Source organism: Dromaius novaehollandiae, chromosome 16 (genome assembly GCF_036370855.1).
Source record: "Dromaius novaehollandiae isolate bDroNov1 chromosome 16, bDroNov1.hap1, whole genome shotgun sequence".
NCBI classification, from domain to species: domain Eukaryota; kingdom Metazoa; phylum Chordata; class Aves; order Casuariiformes; family Dromaiidae; genus Dromaius; species Dromaius novaehollandiae.
In genome coordinates, this window is record NC_088113.1 from 19520165 (window position 1) to 19540442 (window position 20278).

The 20278-nt window shown below is 41.2% G+C and overlaps 2 protein-coding genes across 7 annotated transcripts in view; both read right to left on the reverse strand.

The window, feature by feature from the left end:
- Nucleotides 1-5865, reverse strand: part of LOC112979038 (peroxidasin homolog) — a 51280-nt gene extending 45415 nt beyond the window's left edge. For both annotated transcript variants that reach the window (XM_026092907.2, XM_026092908.2), the window contains exon 1: nucleotides 1977-5865. In XM_026092907.2, the coding sequence (XP_025948692.2) occupies nucleotides 1977-2140 (164 nt within the window). In that variant the 5' untranslated portion in view covers nucleotides 2141-5865. The remainder of the gene's footprint in view (nucleotides 1-1976) is intronic.
- A 143-nt stretch (nucleotides 5866-6008) lies between these two features.
- Nucleotides 6009-19184, reverse strand: PCMTD2 (protein-L-isoaspartate (D-aspartate) O-methyltransferase domain containing 2). 5 transcript variants are annotated; one of them, XM_026092888.2, is made up of 7 exons: nucleotides 18328-18558; nucleotides 17403-17486; nucleotides 15882-16216; nucleotides 14196-14298; nucleotides 11897-12068; nucleotides 10904-11027; nucleotides 6009-9454 (listed from the first exon to the last, which is right to left on the reverse strand). In XM_026092888.2, exons 3-7 carry the CDS (start codon nucleotides 16186-16188, stop codon nucleotides 9072-9074), a joined length of 1089 nt encoding a protein of 362 aa, XP_025948673.1. In that variant the 5' UTR covers nucleotides 16189-16216; nucleotides 17403-17486; nucleotides 18328-18558; the 3' UTR covers nucleotides 6009-9071. The 5 variants fall into 5 exon arrangements, with proteins under 5 accessions (XP_025948673.1, XP_064377696.1, XP_025948674.1 ...); XM_064521626.1 differs by lacking the exons at nucleotides 17403-17486; nucleotides 18328-18558 and adding an exon at nucleotides 19038-19184; XM_026092889.2 differs by lacking the exon at nucleotides 17403-17486.
- Between the last annotated feature and the right edge of the window lie 1094 nt (nucleotides 19185-20278).

Sequence of the window (20278 nt, forward strand, 5' to 3'; positions counted from 1 at the left end):
ATTTCCCACTGAAGTCTGTGCCTGTCATGTTAAACTAAGTAAGTCAGCTTTCCTAATGGTTAAACATGCAAAACATTTACAATTTACAAGTAGCCTGCATGCAAACTAGCTAGGTGGCTTGACAGAGCCAAGGAGAGGAAACCAGCGATTGCACACATTGTACCTGAAAATCTGGCCCCTTGTCTAGACCGAGTCTCACAGACAACTCAATGCTTCCTAAATTGCAACAAGATACTACCTGGAATTTTACCAAAGGTAGGAGGACAAGCCATGGATCACAGTCACATTTTGTTACCTAAAGGATAAAAAGAATGAAGTGTGTTGTTGCCTGAGGGCATTTAAAAAAACACCATTCCAACAGAGGAAAAGAGTGACCACAGTAAATGCCCCTTCCTCTGTAATCTGTTCAGGAAACACACTCAGGCTATTCTGTGCAAAAGGAAACACTGTCTTGTTTTGAATAAAGAATAGAAATTAAGCTCTTAGAGCTCAGAAATGTCTTCATTCAGCTGGCAACACTTTTCCCAAATAAAACTCATGTTTAAACAAGAAGAAACAAACTACTCTGTTAGAATCAAACAGAGCAAATGTATTTAAAACCCATTACTATTTGAACCTATAAGGGAAAAAACTCTTGGTGACAATTTGGACAGACTCAGAAAGTTTTGGTCCTGAAAGCATAGAACCGATAACTATTACCTATATATTTTGCAACAACCCATACAGTACAGCCCAGTTTCACACTGTACAATAATCATCCTACTACTAGCCTAGAGAGAAAGCAAGCCCAGATTCTGATCAATCCCATGTCAGGGGAGGTTCCAAGCAGCCCAGCTGCAATCAGTTTCTCCACCAGCATAACTTTACCAGTAGCAAGTGTAGACATTTTCTCGTGTGCTAGAACCTCTGTGTGTTCCATCCACCAAAACCCATCTGAATGGCAGCAATTAAATTCCAGCATCCTGGTCACAACATGTTCCTTAGGCTGCCAGCAGAGAAGCTGCACAAGGACTATTAGAGAGATGTTTATAGGAGAAATGCTAGTATAGATACTCTGCCTGAGACCAAATTTAGTTTGTAACAGGCACAGGGAAAGGCTTCTCAGCCCACTGGTGCTGAACAAGTTTTACAATCAGCATTCATTTAAGCAAGATGAGCATGATAATTATTTGACAATTCTTTCCTACTCTTCACAAAAAAAAGGTCTTCCAAATGAAGGGATCAGATAAGAGTAACACAGAGAGAAGTATTTTGTCACATGTCACTGCATCTTAAAGCCACCTTTAAGTTTAGAATTGACTACTATAGAACCATAGGAAAGTGCTCTTCTGAGTCTATCAGTAAAAACTGCTTAGGAGCCTCCAAATTGTACGTGCCTTTTCTTGCACCTTTTCTGTTCAAGGAACTCAGACAGCAGTTCCCTCTCCAAAAGGCAGTCAGCCCAATCAGTATTTTATTTCTTAAAAAATAAAATCTGTGAGCTGTCATAACTTTTGCATTCCAAATAAGCTTTAAGTTTGGCTTGTGTAGTTCAGAACCTATACTCCAGGAAAGAAATGAGGTTGTATTTCTTAAAAAGTACTTTTTCTCTGTAGAGACAAAAGCTTGAACTACTTCATTTCCTCTCTTTCTCTCACATATCTGCATTCAAAGCTTTCTCAAATGAAAACTGTGTACCTTTCTACAAGCACAGTTTAACATTTGTGACCTTTGATTCTCCAAAACTGTCTTCTAGTGATTGCACTGGCATCATCCCTATTCTTTTTTATTTCCTTGATTGCCTTGTTAACAATTAACTGATGCCAAAAGAAGCAGTTTTTGTTTTATGCTCTAAAAACATGAAACAATCTGCAACACAGAAAATTTGCAGGAAAAAGAAAAAGGATTTAAAGGCATGCCTTTTGCCTTGCATTTTTCTTTCCTTTTCCTAAAGACCAACCAGGTGAGAAAGATAGTAAAATGAAATGGCTACTCACAGTATATTTGTCTGGGGTGGGATATCAGGGATGGTTTCCAACATCAGATGCATGCATCTTACTGTAGTCCTGAAGCACAAGCAGCGACTAGGACAGGAACAGGAGAAACTAGGCAAAAGGAGAAAACACAAAAAGCCTCGAAGAGCTGAAGGTTTGATCAGCATGGTGTTTGCTGGAGTGTATTTTCCTCAATTCTGAACTGCAGGGAGCTGACACAAAAAAAAAAAAAGTTTCCCAGCCCTGAGGTCCAGGAGGAGGAGGGGACTCATCAGCATGTGTTTGCAATTAAATTAAGGCAGTTTGACAGTCCAACCACCCACCCTCTCTGCCATTATGTACATCATTGAAGACCAGACTGTTCCCTCCCCCCTTTAATTGTGGTGTTTAAGTACAAATGCTTAATTTTGACTTATTCTTGCCTTGTTTGTTACTCTGAACAGCAAATTAACTCTTCACCTTCTCCTTGGCCACATTTATCTAAAAGCCTACAGAATGTACCTGTGCTTACAGTGCTGCGTTGGGACTCAGAAGGCCTGGGTACAAATTTCTGTGTGATTTTGGGAATGTCAACATTCTTACTTTAGCACGCTCCTCGCACACTAAGGATAGCATCCCATCTAAGAGCCTCTGTCAAACGTATTAGATGCTAAGACTTTTAGGACAGAGACTGCTTCTATTACACGTATGCATAACATCTGGCAAAATAAGTTTCCAACCACAGATGGAAACTCCGAGTGCTACAGATAAGTGAATTTAAAAGGGAAATGGCTAAACAGAGATAAACAACCTGCAGATAAATAAGACAAAAACTGACTGTAGGCATTGACACAATGCAAACAGAGTAGAAGCTAATTCATTTCAAAGACCTTTCAACTAATCCAGTTTTTTCCTACAAGGATGTCATATTTAAAACCAACTGGGATTTTGGAGAAATTCAAGGCAGTTGAGGGGTTAAGAGGGAAACAAACAATGAAACTGAGTTTGAAATGCAGGAGTTCATGTAGGAAATGCAGACCTCAATCCCTTCTTCCACTGGGCAACAAAAAATTGAGATGCAGAAGGGAAGACATGTTTCCAGCTGATCATCTTTTATCATTATCATTCCTCGCTACCTGGAGAATCAACCCAAAGCTTCCTCTGAATCTGCGATTGCTCTACATTGTAAACTGTAAGACAATTAATGTGACAAAACAGTAATTAGCCAGAGTAACATTTAAACCTCCAAAATACAGAGATCCTAGGAAATAAACGGAGGAGTTCCATTCACAAGATACTTTCTCAACAGCAGGTTGATTTGAATGTAACATTCCTACAAATACCAGAATGAATTACTGGAACATTTACCTTTCATCTTATCTTTTCTTGCTTTTGTTGTTCTCTTTCCCCTCAGCTGATTATTTAAGTATCAGCAGGAGAGGGTTGGGGCTTTTTTGCCTTTTAAGTGGTTATTTTTGCCAGTTTCCCACTCTTAAACTTGTAAATCAAGGCTTATTAATATATTCTGGAGTATATTATCTAAGATTTATCTCTCTCCTCATCCTCACCCAGAAGTCTGCCAGGTATTTAGATTTTGGTGACATGCAAAACATTGGGCAAATGATCATTATACAGTAGCTGATGTCTTGCACTCAATCACTTACAAATGCTTGAGTGGCAGCCATGTCATTGATGGTAAAAGCAATCTTTTTCTCGCCAGAAAAAGGTCACATTATAGAGCAGGCTTTTTGTACCTTACCCTCAAGCAATCGTTGGTCCGTTTGCCTAGCTTTCAAAGCAGCACCAGTGCAGGTTTGTTGGAGCTCCTCCATCCTCCCTCTGCAGACACAACTCTTGGTTGTGAGCACAGTGTCCTCTAGTGGCCACCCACCCCACCTTGTAACCACAAATTGTAAAAGGCTGAAGTATCCACTTCAGCCTTTATATAACAAACTAGTGGCAGCTCAGAGCAGATTGCTCCAGGTAAGTGACCACTTTTCATTCTAATTTTAAAAGTTAAGTGCAGCTCACTCCTCTATCTGCATTAAAAAAAGACAATGCAGATTCTGACTTCAGTCATACAGACTTCGATGGTATATATTTTTCCAGTCCAACTGTTCCCCATATCAACTCTTTCCAAAGCACACTGAACTCTGTGAAGACAGAGTAACATAACTTCCTACAAGCACCTCTATATGGAAAAATTCTAGGAAGACAAACCAAAGACATCCTCTTCAAGCCACGCTTTAGCATTTAGGAAATTTGTCAACACCTTCCACGGCACATCTAGCCAGTTTACAAACACAACACTCCTTCCCTCCACCCCCATTATACATTGGTGCATAAAAACTGAGCTCTAAACCAGCCATCAGCAAAAAAGCATTCCCTTCAAGATTTATTTTAACAGGAAAGCTGGACAAGATATCAGTCATGTTTCTACATATACTTTCTCTGGAACCTCAATTTAGGGCCTGGTTGTGCAGTTGGTGGTAGATTCTGGAAGGATTGATAGTTATCTACTTACTATTTTCCGGGATTTGGATCATTAGCAAAGTCAGCAGATTCAACAGCAGCTACACCGCAGGGAATAATTTGAGTACAAAACCCCCCCCAGGTTCTGCAACCTATATATTTACTTAGAAGCATATCTTCACTTAGTTGAAATGCATCTTTTCCACCTCGCTTATCTCTACTTGACAAATGGGACGTTTGTGAGATGTTATGAAGCACAAGCAATCACAGTTCCTTTTCACCTGCATTAATTTATCTTACTTTCCATCAACATGACAAATTGTTTAAAAATAAGCACGCAGCTCTAAACAGGAGCAAGAAGTTAGCTGCTAAGTGACAGGAATGAAAGTGAATACTTGCATCCTATGCTTAAACATTTCTGCTCTCTTCCAGAAAGGCTCTTGGACATTGGTAGAATATGAAGGGTTTTTTCCTCCTTTTACCCTCCTTTGTTTTATTTTTAAATAGCACTTCGCCCCAGTAGAAGGATTTCACTGAGTATGTCCTCTGAAGAGTTCATCATTACCTCCCAGGGAACTGTGACATTGTACATTTTACTCAACAGCTTTTCTTAGCAAAAGAGCAAGTTCAACGCATTTGAGTTAACAGTTTCCTCCAACACCTTTTCAGCTCTCCCATCTTGGCTTCAAGTCAAACAGATGTGGATTGCATTTAAGCTACACGCATTATAAAACCCTCATCAATAAAGAGCTTTTCAGTGAACATAAACATCACCTGTCTTACATATTTCATTTACTTGATAACATTGGTATAACATATTCATAGCTTTCCAAAGCAAAAAAGGAATTTTCTTCTAGCAAGCGTTGTATGAAGACAGAAAGCATAAATACTATACTAGTCTTATTTAATAGTTGGTAAAAGGATACCTATCATACATGCAGATGACAGGAAGAAATACAGTCTACAGACAACTGTCCTATGGATGAAAGGTTAACAGATGTCTTTAATTAGCAATAGTTATATCCGCTATTATGATTATTTTTCTATTACAGCTGAAGACAAAATGAAATTATTCTCAGTACTAGTGAAAGGAAAGCACTGAGTATCAGTTCTTAAAATCTGCATTAATTAAGCACTGAAATAGACCACTAGAGACATGAGGAGAGTTGCAGAAATAGTGGTAATTCAAAATGGATTAAACGATCTCCCGTCATGTTTGGTTTAGGTGATCTGGCCTTGAAGAAGAGAAATGGACTAAATGACCTCTTGATCTCTCTACTTTCTAACAGCCAAGTGAATTCAGTCTAAGTTTTCTGATACATTAAACCTAGATGAGTGCTGTGTGCGCTAATTCCAAGATACACCTTGCACAATTCCATTACATAAAGGTTTGGAAATCATCAGCTCAGCAGGTTTGGGGTTTTTTTCCCATTTGTTTTTTTAAAAGATTATATTCTGAGGAGTTCATCTACAACTATGCACCTGCGTTATATTATTAAATGCTTTTTCTAGTGTCTTAACCTTCAATTATGGAAATAAGTACTTATCTACAAAGCACTAATCACAACATGATGCAAAGCCATGTTAAGAAGGCTAAAAAGTCTTTACTGAATTTATTGATACAGAAACACTTAATAAAGTTTTTAAATTGCATAACATTTTCGCATGCCTCAAGCCAATTTTACTATAATTTCTATACATAGATTTTTCAACTTACACACTGATGATTAAAGCAGTTTTGAAGTTTGTTTCTTTTTGCACATTTACTGCGCTATCGAAACCTAGAATGGAGTCACATACAATTAAAATGAAGACTATTAGAATACAAAAAGAAACAGTAAAAGCAGGTAAAATTCCTAGAGAGCTTACAGACAGACTATACAAAAACAATTATGCTACAATTACTCTACTAAAAATGCATACAAAACTACAGTGCAAGTGCTTGTGCACAGGGAAAATGTATTTACAGTTCCCCTTCATTTACAGGCTATAAGCAATACTATTTCACAGTTATATTACACATAAAATTTCTACTATGGGTTTGTTTGGATCTGTGGGGGGTTTTTTTTGGACAGGGGGACAATCTGACAACCAGAACATAAATTGCCTGTATATATATTTATTCAACCTTATCCAGGAAAAATAGCAGTATTTTATGCAGTTTATAGAATGCTACAAAAATCTAGCAAATGTAATAAAAAAGGCAGATCTGGTGAAAAAATCTGATAAAATATCTTTTATAATTATGGGGAGAGGGAAGAAGGAGGGAAGAATTGAACACGGCTAAACGAAAGACACTCTCCCTTAACTAAGTCAGTTTTAACAGAATCTGAGTGAGATTTATTCATATAAGCCTCAACTTTAATTTTTAAAGTAACTTCTTTATGACATCCATAGAAAGTTCTGCAATTAATAAACTAAAGGATGACCTGATAGGCTAATGTGGGTGGCACCCCATACTATGCAGGGGCATGTAAATTGTGCCATATTATAGAAAGGCACATTCCTAGCATGACAGCTATTAAGCAGAAATGGCTAAGAAATCTAGAAATAACAGCCTTTGGGGAAGCACAAAGAAACATTACATATAGAATCTATTAGGCCTCCATTTACCACCATATTCAGGATAAACATCTGTAGAAAAAGAAATTCATTGTAGTTGCCAAAGTTATAAAAATGGCTACTTGTAAATTTACAGAAAATCATCAGCTCAGTGGCTACAAAACTGCCCCATTTAAAATACAGAAACAGAAATCTAAGGGAGGAGGATAGCTTGGGGCTTCCATCTAGACCAGAAGTGGAGAATTAAGACACGGGAGGCAAGATATGGCCTATGACTATTTCCTATTATAGGACACTAGCCACATGACGCTGTGTATTATCAGATAATGTTCTCAAAGATATACAAAAAGCCTATTAAGCAAGGAAGAATTCTCCACCTCGGGCTTAGATGTACAGCAGTTATCCGTTTAGTTTCAAAGCTGTGCCAGAACTTTAAAACACTATTTATCATTAATGCAAGCTGTGCAGCTCAATGCCATTAACTGAATACGCAGCATGTTTTTGGCAAGACAGTCTTCACTCATTCCTCTTCAGAAATCAAGACAGCATAAAAAAAAATCAAAATTATACCAACATAAGTGCTTCTGATGGGGCAATACTTTCTTAACACAGCTGCACTACTACTGAGAGGATTTTGTCTTCTGCCAGCTTTAGGGGTACTCCATATAACACAGGTTCAAGGGTTTCTTTCTAGCCTCTGATAGTTTAGACAAATTTTTCAGACAGGCTGAACTAAGTAAACTCACCCTTCCAAACCTGAAGTCTCTTTCCATCACCATTACAGGAAGACTGGGGAATAAAGATTAGAATTCACATCCACAAAACTGCAGAGTGCAAAGTCTTTCTATATAAACGAGTTAGAGCATCCACTTAACTGCTGCAGGCATAAAATGAACTACCAAGACCTCACTCCACCTACTGCGCGGGGGCTAGGTGTACCCAAGTTATGTTCTAGTCGCCTTACTACAGCGGAGGCCCAGAGAGCAACACCCAAGAACTACATCAGTAGCACGACCACTGAATTTGGCTTCCTAGACTGTTTCCAGTTTCTACATACCCTGTACGAAACCAAGTTTGGCTGATATCCCACAATACAAGCCACTCTGTCCAGGCTAGCTCTCTGCACTCCACTTCGTTCAACCCAACAGATACACACTATCTCACACAACAGAAAAATCTGCAGATATTGCTTTCACAGTCAGTTCTCACAAACTCACTGCTACACATCTCCTTGTCTGCCCTCTCCTCCATTCAGAATTACTCCGTAAACATTTCCAGAGACAACAGTCACAAATGCGACTACCCTAGCATCCTGCCAAAGCCAGCTAAGCAGCTTCGCAGCAGTTGCCTTACGTTCCATTAAAAAAACCAAAAAACTCCACATCTCATATTAGATTGTATTTCTCTAAAATAGATGTTTCCCCATGAAGAAAACTAATGCTTTGTAAGACATTTCTACCTTTTACTAAAAATATATAGTTTATAAGCAAAACTGAGACCAACCAAAGGGGAGCTGATGCTTTCCTTCTGCATTCATTCAAAACCTGGATGCCTCAAGGGTTAACGCCAAAAACTTTTCTTTCATGTCTGTAAAAGTTGTGCTTTTTCAGATTTCTGGAAGAAACAAGATTTGCCAGGTCAGTTTTTACTAATAATCTTCATTTTCCATTAAACACACACCAATATAGACCCATGGCAGGTTTAGTGGGAGAGAGCATGGACAAAGGTCTTTGGGGAGCTGCTTAAGAATATTTTAAAACTGCAATTTGGTAGAGCAGCCACGAGATTTCAAAACATCTCTGTGCAGTTAGCTTCAGGGAATTAAATCCTCCTTTCTGTAAGCAGCCAAGCATTTCACCAACTTGCTTCCTAAGGAAACCCTGCTGTAGGATAAAACTATAGCACACAACCGAGGAGAAAGAAACTTAAAAAAAGCTATAATGTTTAAGTATACAGCAGCCACATTCCCCAGCCAGCCTACTGCCTTGTGTGGTCATATTAGCAGGCAAGCAAGTGGTATACATTTGTCAAGCCCTAAGTAGTACTTTATTTTCTGTCTACTTCCCACTTTCTAGGAGAAGGAAATTACTTTTCTCTATAATAAAGCAGGTAATATTTCAAGGGATCAGGCAAAGGCAGACTTAAGACCTTTTCTCTCAGAAAGTTTACAGGGGGATCTGGCTTTAGTTCAGAGGGTTTAGTTTCTTCCTCTTCTCGTCTCTCATCCTCGAACTCCTCACAGTTGTTGTTATCATCCGATGGGTTGGAGATGCGACTAGCGAAGACCTCTTTGTCCAAGAAAACAATAGTTTCCATGCGACGGCGACGCACACGTCTTCGTTTAAACCTTGGGGGGTTCTTCAGCCCATTCCCATTTTTGCTCATCGTTTCTTGATGTATTATTTTTTTAATGGTTCCTCTGATGGCTATGCGAGCCAGATCCTGGAGGCTGCGAACAGCCACTGGCGCTAAAACAAAATGAAAACCATGAAAAGATATTGAGGAAGAAAAACACCCCAAGAGTACTCACAGAAAAGTTATATTCACTCAAGTTAAATCAGGCCACTTGAATTCCCTGCTGTGATTAGAAAAACAGCTCTATTCAATCCCTGTCAGTTCTGATAAACCGCACTGTAACTTCCCAAACAAAATTTAATTATACATTTCTCCCATTAACTGAAGAAAGAGAATGGGATGAAAGAAGAGTTTCATATTTTGATGTCAAGTCCCCACAATTATTTTAAGATACACAAGATAAGACTGTAGACTTAGTCACTGAAAACTGACTGTTTAATAGCATAGATGGAGAATATGTTCCCATTGCAGATAAGCAGACCTGAAGTCTATTTAATTCTTTCATACAATGACTTTCCTATCAGGAAAAAACTTCAGCTTTGCCAAGTTCTCCATTTATAAAACATGAGCAACACTTATGCTCTTCAAAAACTGCTGCCACTTAGTGGGTGAAGACTGGCTGGAAACCATGTGGTAAAAGTAATTAGAAGCATACAATAAGTTACTGTATTAAAAAAAATACCTCATACATAAAGGGCTTGGAAGACTGTTCTATCTTCTGCACTCTGCCAGTACACAAATGCACAACGTAACACCTCATACAGCAAAGAAAAAGGCACTGATGCACACACATCCATAAACTAAGATGAATTAAAACCAAAACAAAGTTTCTTCTAGTGAAGACTAAGTATTCTTCTGATTTGAACAAAGGAGCTGGGAAGAGTAACATGTAATACCTGCAGGCCTCACTACAGCAGACACCATAAAAAAATATACTCAAATGTGTACTTAGTGGACTTCATAGTACTGTACAGACTGCTGAGCTGCTTTTTGTCATGCACAGACACCTTTCCAGAATAAGAACAAAGCCCAACTAATCTCTTTATGGAAGCATCTCTGCCTTCATGTGTTCTTAAGAGGACTCTCTACACTGAAATCATAATCTAAAGATTGAGGCCACTGGGTACAACCTGCATTTGAAACAGCTAACCAAAAATTGCATAGCTTAGGTCCTTAAAGCATTTCAGGTTCAGGAAAATTCTAGATAGCTGGGTAATGAATGCCACTGGGTAGATGCAATGTTTGTCCACAGGTACAGCCTGTGCATTTTCTACTTGTAATATGCTCTGATCATGGCATGATGCCCAAGAACCATGACAGTATGTGATTCAGGGTTGAAACAGATGCCTGCACATACAAAAACCGTGACCAGGTATCCCGCAAAGTTTAGGTACAATCTAACAACAAATCACTCATGCAATTCTGATTTTTGTACCAGGCCTCCCCAGACACACTCCAAAAAGAAAAGGATTCATAGGGGTTTATGCCTAAGGAAGCAATGTACAGCTAGCAACCACACAGCAGCAGAAACAACCCCTGTATTTAAGAATGTTTGTACTCACGCAAGTGTACAAGCCTCGATTTTCCCGAATCTGCATGGTTAGGCTGAATCAAAGGAGCAAAAGAAACAGCAAGAATCTTCTTGGTTTCCCAGGCAGAAGGACCAGTGCGTGTTATCTTAGTCAACTAAACCAAAACAAGCAGATCATTGTCCATTGTGTGAACTATGTCAAGATTTTTAAACAGAAAATGAACAAACAACTCCTTGCCTCTGCCTGGACAAATGGTTAAAGTACTAGAAACTACAATCAGTAAAAAACTAGGTAAAATAAGGAGAATCATTGTTCATTTATTAAAATTCAGAACTCCTGAAGGGATTAGCCCCAAGTAACTTCATCCATTACAACAGAACATGGGCAACAGCAGTTTGGGTCACCCTGTTCTCCCAGTTCTTCACCACTTCTGAACCAGAACAGCTATGTCTGACTACTGAGAGAATATATCAGTCACTGATAAACATTTGCTCTTGAAAAAGGTCTGCAGATCATGCAGAGCACTGGATTTCTGCTACAACTCAAATTTCTTACACCAATTAATTTCACAGCATCTTACTGGGAAGATATTCTGCAGTCTGCTAATCTCAATTATCCAACTAAAGGCAAAAGGTTACATAGCTATCACATCTGGACACTCGAGTCCATTAAAACAATACACCTCTTCACCAAAAAGACTACCTGAATGACAAGCTTGAGTCTGCACACAGGACAGTTACCCACCTTTTATTAAAAAGCAATCCACTGACATTTGCAAATATAGGCATCTCTGACCAGAATGTGGCATAGACTGGTAGAACTATGAATCTCTTAATTAATCATTATGAAGTGTGCAGAGTTCAATTTCACTCATAGTGAAGACTGGTGCGTCTTATGCTTTCTTCAGCCTACTAAGTAGGTGCTGCTACATAGGAAGGGTAACCTCACAGAAGAGCTGCTGACAAAGTTAGGATCAGAATCTGAATTATCTGAAAGGGAGCCATTGGTAGAAAGGCACCTCACCTTCTCCTCCAGAGGCATGACAAGAATTCCTCCAACTTTCAGCAGATTCTTCATGTAGTCTTCATGTTCCTTCTGTACTCCCGCACCACAGTAAACACGGTCATACTGAGTACAGTCCGGAGAAATCTCTAAACAATTGCCGGTAACAAAAGATGGCTCACAAAATTCAAATCTGAAAATGAAGACATTAAGACATATCATGCACAAATATTATCATTTAGCACAGGAATTATTTTAATGATTCTGGAAGAAATGAAACAATGCAAAATACTTAAAAACGCTTCACAAGATTTCTCCTGCCAAGCCCAAGTATTCTACAGATCACCAGAACAGACCACAGCTGCAAGTCTCAAAACCACAAGAATACTGAAATGAGAATTCACAGATGAGAATCTCCAGAGAGTACATATGCATAACTTCATACTTTACTTGCATACAACTGTTCAGGACCAGCCATTTTTAGTTATCTGATGCAGGCTCAGTTATAATATCCACATATAAATATTAAACCTGCATTTCCAACTGTAAAAGTCTTTTGAGGCTTGCACCACTGTTTTTTGGCATTTTCATAAGCTTTTAAATGGCTTTCAGATGTTCTGGGGAACTACAGCCTGATGCTTCAGAAATATACTGGCTTTGCTGAAGCCCATGGGAGTTTGGCCATTGGCTTCAGAAGAACCATGATGTCCCCCTTCATATACAGAATTTCTGCCTGCAACATTTCTGATTCAGTTTAGAAGCAAAATTAATAGTTTTACGATGCTTCTCACATGCTCCAAATCTACAAAAACATTAAGCCCTACATTTAAAGGATGTTGCTGATAAAAGTTGTACAACATATCCGTTCCTCTACTGTTATCTGGAGAGAGGCAGCTCAACATAGTACATGTTTATTCATAAACACTTCCTGAAGCTTTTTGCTTTTGCAAAGCGTGCTAAACATTCGTAGCATTCGGCTAACAACTCCTACACACGGTGTTCCAGCAATATTACCCAGCAGCTATTTCTGTCAGCAATGCCTATTTCTCAGTCATATTGATTTTTGAAACTCAGATTGATTGACTCTAGTTTGTTTTTAATGTATTTCCTTCTTGCTGAAGGCAATCTAAAGCATTTTATGGAAAAAAATAAGCTATTGGTCAATTTACCTGTGTAATTACTGCAGAAGTCACTGGCTTTTATAGAAACACATCAGCTTAAACGATGCGTATAAATAAGACAAGATCAATATCCAGTTTAAACAGAATTTCAATGGAACATTCATGTCTAGAAATCTGCCATCTATACAAACCCCCAATTAATGCTATGGAAATCCATTCCTCATGCACTAGAACTGTAGCCTCACTCAGTTTTCTTCCAACATTTCTTTAGCAAATATTCTAGGTCAGCTGACTTTTTTGCTCTGTAACTACTTGTCTAGAGCAAGAAAAAAGAGTCTTCCTTGGAACACCTGTTCAAACAATAGCAATGTGGCTCAGAGAGGAAAAAAACCCAAGCAAACAGAAGCCCCAGTCATCCATATACAAGCACCTTCTATGCAGAAAACCTTCAGTCTGCTACCAATATCAAGGAAGTACAGCCCTGTCCCCAGCAGCTTTCCAGTATAGCAGGAACAGCACAAGGCTTAGCAGTTTGAATTCCAGCATTAAAGACTTTTTATTCCTCACACAATAGGAGGACTTTCAGGTAGCCAGAGACGCTTTACTTCCTCATGTGAACGAACTGTGGGCCAGATCCAAAAATTCGACAGATGCAACTTTTATTGCTGAGGTTACTATTGGCAACGGTTATCTTGCTAGAAAGTTATTACTTGTGACAGAAGCAGATCTGAGGTTGTAAGGAGGAACATAAACCAGATCTCAAGCTTTAGCATCAACTTCATCAAATACCTTTGTATTTTAAAACACCCTTTTTCTGTCTTAGACAGAACATATCAGGCCATCGCAGAAATCTGTTCATATTCTTGTGCTAATCACGCTCTCAGATCAAAAAATATAGCTCTTACTAATTGCAGGCTTCAAGGCGTTACCTGCAATTAGATGTTAAAATAAATAAGATTCTCAGCTTCTTTTAAGCTATGCAACATTAGAGCTGCTACTAAAACACTACAAAAATTTCTGAAACACCCTCCTCCACAATTCACATCAGCTTAGAAGGTCACACACTTCAGCTCAGCAAGCCTAAGGAGCCAGAATCCTCAGATTACTCTGGAATCTAGAGCTGCCATGTGGGAGCAAGAATTGCCACAGTTAAAACCAAACTCATAAAATGAAACCTAATGGGTATTCTGCATTCTTACTTGTCAAAGCTATCACTTGTTTTGATGAAGAAGTCCAGTTTCTGCTTCGCATATTCAATCACATCAGAATGAAGCTCCACACCATGATTAACACCAAAAGGACCTGTAAGTTTAGAAGAACACCAGGATAATGACTAACAGATAACCATATAAAATCCAGCAGAACTGAACACAGTTTTGGTTACTTCCTATACAAGACTGATTGCTCCTTGAGTGTCAGACAATCAGTGCTTGCCTAGGGTCAAGTATTTTAGTAATACGATGTGCAGTGCAAGGCTATACCTGGCATTTCTGACAGGAAATAAGGCTGTTTGTACAGCAGTCTATTTTGAATCATTTTCTCTTACCTATGCAGGAAACTCCTCTATAGTAAAGAAGTACTGATACTGAAAAGATACTATTGCTGTGAAACTAACCACAGAGAAAAAACTGGGATAAAGCATGCAGTTGTAGAACCATAGCCTGCTTGTTTTAATAAATCCCTCAACAATCTTTATATAGTTTTTATACTCCCTTGCTGATATGCTAAAAAACTCTTCAGCAAAGAAATCAGGAACAGTCACCAAATATCATGCCTCAATTAACTGCAAAAATAATTTGGAAAACACAGACATTGTTCATCGCTTACATTTTTTTATTCAAAACTGACTTGGTATCTTTTCCAGGAAAAGGATTCAAGAGCTCTGAAGTTACATGTTGACATTCTAAATAGTCTTAACAAACCTAGTAGAAAACCACTAACATGATTTCATGAAAAGTTACCAGAGATGGGAGTAAACTCTATCCTGACAACAAACATTTCAGCAACTAAAACTCTTGGCCCCCACACAAGAGGATAATAGGTACCCTACGGTCATTCATTATCTACCCTGGCAGCCAGAAGAACCACAATTACTGACTAAAACTTTTTAGGGTGAACAGTTTGAAACTCTGGTCGTCACCTAAACAAAATGATTCTTATCAGGAAAAGAGTATTACATGATTAAATGCAGATATGCAACAAATGCAGATATGCAACAAATTTCTTATACTCAACAATAGATCTGAATCAGTAGTAGTATATTCCATTTACTTCTGGAAAGGTAGAAGCCAAGCTTTCTGTAAGCAGAGCACCAGAATTACCAATATAATATTTATACAATTGCACTTCAATGCTCTGCTTTGTGCCTACTGTAGAAGTGGTCACGAAGCCAGTTCTGATGCCTAACTGCTCTTACACAGCTTCTGTTACCATCCGTATGTTAGTAAGAGTCAAAATTAGATCTCAAACACATTTTGATCTAGACAGGACAATGTAAAAGCAAACAAGGCACAGAGCAACTACAGTCACAGGTTCCTCAGACATGTGCAATCCTAGTTTAAACAATGTGGCACTTGTGAAATCTTGAGCTGGACATGCTTAAGGGGCAACAAAGCCAAGTTTGTGCCCAGTCCTGCAGGAATCCACTGCAGCTGCACATGCAACTACATCATTGCCTCTCTAACTCGCCACAGAAACGTGGGCCACAGCTAGCTCCTGAATACGGGCTGCAAGAATCCCAAGTAATTAGCCAATCTGATTAACACATTTTTAGTTTTGTAGATACTTTTTAGTTTTGTTACATGAGGAAAGCTTCTGTTCTAATTTCAAGACTTTTTTTGCTTTAACTCAGTATAAACAGTTGACACGGCTGAAAAGATACCTACCCAAGATGAGTCCAACCATGGAACTCAGATAACCGGTGCCACTGCCGAGATTCAAAAATGACAGCCCTGGCTGTAGATCCAAAGCTTCCATCACCTCAGAGTAAATGCACGGTGCCGAGAGATGAATATTTCCATGTTTCCATGCCAAGTCTTTATAGGCATTGTCTTTGAACTCTTCCAGATAGTAGTCTGCTCGATCAATGGCTCGGAACGCCTGTTCTACCAGTTCTGTCCGGATGTATTGTGCTTCCTTCAGGTTATCAATTAACTCATCGTTATCTTCTCCCGCACTCACTGCGCCTCCCATCTTCAACAGTTTTGTGTAAGTTCTATAACTAAAGAGGAATAAAGGAAGGTGAGGCATAGAACGTGCATTTGAACACTAAAGGAAGCTGTTGCATATAAAGTAATTTGAAGGAGACAATTTGAGGACTTAAAGGAGAGCAAGCAGCAGAAAAATACTGCCACCCTGCCACCTCCCTCCCAGTCAAACAGGTAAAACCAAAATACAGCAGACCTGGTAACTAACATCTGACACTAGCATCTCTGCAGGGAAAATCATAATACACAATTTAGACATGCAATGCCTGTCTTCATACACTACCAACACTTTACCAGCATCTCAGCTGTTTCACTGAAGCCTTTTATATAAAGGATTATTCTAGCACCTGCGCTTACAAGTCATTTTTTATTGCAAGTCCAGGCAATAACAAAAGTCTGGCTTGCCTCTCAAAATTCTTGCTACATGTAGACTTCATATTTCTAAAAGTATCATGGAGAAATTAAGAGACTAAAAGGCAGACAGCAAGAACCAGAAAACCTCAAATTGAATATTCAAAGAAACATTATCAGGATACCAAGTCCACAGACATTAAAAAAACGCTGATCTGGACATACACACAAGTACAAACTTACTTCCTTTAGTAAATATGCTTCTATGCAGCTCTTTTCTTTAGAGCTTCAAGCATCATCGTCAGTAAAGGACATAGCAGTACAGACAGCAGCTGAAGAGAAAAATTCCACCGAAGCAAATGGAATTTCTTAGGTCCTCCTAAGTCCTAATGAGCTAATCCCCAATTTGGAACCACTTCAGTGACGCAGTTTTTTATGAATTACAAGCACTGCTAATTTCACTGATCATCTCAAGTAACAGATTCAGGTGTCCTTTTGTGGGGGAAAGGAAAGCAAGCACCTTTCTTGGCTGTGCACTTCACTAAGCAACACTATGCACTTCATGCAGTAAAATATCTATAACTTTTAAAGAAGAAGGTATAGAGGGATACAAACATAGAAGAACTTCTCACTTCATAATAATCTAGGTTTTCCCCCCATCTCCTAAGAAGTTCCATTACAGAAAACACAATGGTATTTTAAAACGCATTTATTTACAGTGCCTTTCCCTGCTAACAATAACCACAGAAGCAGCAGCTTTACAGCTGTTTATGAGGATCAGAAGATCTGCCTACAGCTAAATTATCAGGGGTGGGAGGTTGTTCAAGCCAGCAGGAAGAAATTACACACTTTCATTTTCAAAGGAAACAAAAACCAACTGCAGGAGTCTGTGGAAGTTTCACAGTTATTCAAATAGCACATCATCCTGATTACCTGTAGAAATACACAAAATATGATGTATTTAGGAAACTCTAGCAGTCTTTTAATAAATTTATGTCTCAAATGCATCAATCCAGTTCCAGACCATTAACAACACTTCCAAAAATGCCATCCTTCTTCCTTTCTATAGTTACCTTTAGTTTCCCTTACACAAAATTACTGTGCTTTATTGTTACTTCACAGTGGAATAACATCAAACTTGAGACTTAAGTGGGTTCGTGAGCCAATTTTATTCCTCAATTTTTTTGCCCTTACATACAGCTTGCTGTAACTGCACAGCTGCCGATTGCCTATGGGTTTGGTCAGTACACTTCACATATCCTTCAGCATTAAAACATTCTCTTCTCTTCAGGTGTTAATTCTCTTGACTTTCTTTAGTGCATTTTGTTCTTATGCTTACTTCTTTCTTCTACTTCAGCTCTTTTTTGCTATTAAAATCTGCAGTTTTATATTTAAAGCATGAAGAACAGTTGCAGCTTTACCAGTGTTCCACTTCAGATCCCTCCAAAATCCTCACTGTCTCTGATGTACACGTGTCCCACCGGGACAACCGGCCCAATCTGGTTTTAGCTCCACAACTGTTCTTGCATATCCTACACACAGCAGACATTTTCTAACGAGATCAAGGAAAAACCAAGTTGTAACAGGTGTCAGTTACTTTTGAAATGACTATTTCCACCGAATACTGGTCTATTTTCAATAAAATAGATGCTTTAGCTGCAGATTTTTAGCATCTGCCCATTTAAATCCCTTATCTCCTAAGTCTATACCTCTGTTTCCCGTTGTGGCTCTTCTCCAACTGGAGAAGGGAACAGAGACTACAGGTAGGACTTACTTTAAGAAAGCCTTTTAAAAGGAGAACCCCTCCCTCTACAGCCAGCACAGTTGCACTTTTGACGGGTCTTGGATGAAGTACAGACTTCTACAGCTTCAAAGAGGCACGAAGTTTGCACACAAAAACGAGGATCGTTAGCAGATCTGAACACAGATACCAAACCCAGCAGCCTTTCAGCGCTGAAGCATCCCTTTAAATGCATGTTGCCATCCTCCCCTCTCCAGGGGAAAAAAACAAAACAAAAAAAAGGGGGGGGGGGGGGAAGAAACAGCCTGACACGAGAAGCTGCATTCAGGCGACGCTGAAGACAAAACACTGGAGTTAAAGCGACCGGTCACAACACAACACCCCCGCAGATGCGCCGCGGCCGCCGCACAACAATGAACAAGGCGCGGAGACGCGCAGCTCTTCGCCCCCGGCCGCGCCGCGGGCCGGAACCCGACGCGACGCCCCCGCTCGCGGCGCTGCCCGGCAGCCCAACGGCCCCCGGCAACGAGTTGCGGAAATAAAAATTAAAGACGCCACAGCGCTGCCCCCCGCCCCGTTACCCGGCTGCCGTGAGGAGACGGGGTGGGGGGGCAGGACAGCGAGGCTCCCGCCGGCGCTGAGGGGAAGGGGGGGGGGGCGGCCTGGTCAGGTCGAGCGCGGAGCCGAGCCCAGCTCAGCGGACGGGGTCGCTCCGCCGCCGCTGCCGTCCCCCGCGGCCGTACCTGAGCGCCGGGGCGGCGCGGCCGGCGGCGGCGGCTGCGGCCCGCTCCCCGCTGCCCTCCCCCGCGGCGCGGCCCGGCGCGGCCCGGCCGCTGTAAACACTCCCCAGCTGAGCGCCCGGGCCGCGGCACTGCGCACGCGCGGCGCAGACCACCGCGCCGGGGGGGGGGGGGCGGGGGGAGGCGGGCGTGGGACAGACCACTGCGGCGCAGAGGGGAGGCGCCGCCTGGGGATGGACCGTGGTGGGGGTGGAGGGTCGCCCTTCCACTCGCAGCCCCGAGGCCTCGCGGTGCCCTGGGCCCGCAGGCCTGGCCCGGGCACAGACCGGGCCTTCACACGGAGCAGGCCGACAGGCCGGGCCCAAACACAGACCCCAGCAACTGGCCTGGGGCCGATATGGGCCGGGGGGAGTTATGGGCCCACGGTGGTTATGGGCTCAGGGCAGATATGGGCCCCGGGGTAGATACAGGCCCGGCGTAGATACAGGCCTGGGGCAGATATGGGCCCGGGGTAGATACGGACCCAGGGTAGTTATGGGCCTGGGGAAGATACAGGCCCAGGGTAGATATGGGCCTGGGGTAGATGCAGGCCTGGGGTGGATGCAGACCCGGGGTAGATACAGGCCAGGCTTAAGTACACACTGTGTCTAAACCCAGACAAGGCCAATGGACTGGGCCTACAGACCAGGCCTGACTACAGATAGGGCCAAAGGGCCAGGATTAAATACAGGCCAGGCCTAAATGCAGCCCAGGTCTCAGTACTGACCGAACCAACAGGCCAGGCCCACAGAGCTAGGCTACATGCAGACCAGGCTGGCAGAGCAGGCCTAAATCCAGGCCAGGCCTCCCTTTCTTCCCCGTCTGCCCCACTGCATCACCCTGGGAACATCTCCCCAGCCCAGTGGGGCCACCTTGCCCCCAGGTCCTACCCCTTCTACCCCGCCCTCATTTCTGGCCCCAGCGCGGGGTGGACGTGCCGAGCAGGCTGGCTGTGGGACTGGCAGAGCTGCGCTGGCGCTGGTGAGGTGCCAGGCTCTGGCTGGCATGCACAGCCCGCGTGCTGTAGCTGAGCCTCCTGTGTGAAGCCTGGCCAACACCAGATGTTCTGATATCATTAGCTAGGCTTGGAAAAAATCATGGGAACTTGGAAAAAAAAATTGTTCCTGGGGCTAATTTATATTCTGCAATTTGAGCCTATGAACATCCAACTTGGGTCACATGCTAGTGTTTTCTGCTGCACCCAT

Coding starts and splice junctions, on each gene's coding strand:
- PCMTD2 (XM_064521626.1), bottom strand. CDS start 16,188: ATGGGAGGCGCAGTGAGTGCGGGAGAAGATAACGATGAGTTAATTGAT. Junction 14,299..15,881: donor CATGGTTGGACTCATCTTGG/GTAGGTATCTTT, acceptor CTAAACTTACAG/GTCCTTTTGGTGTTAATCAT. Junction 9,455..10,903: donor ATCGAGGCTTGTACACTTGC/GTGAGTACAAAC, acceptor ATTTTGTTTTAG/CGCCAGTGGCTGTTCGCAGC.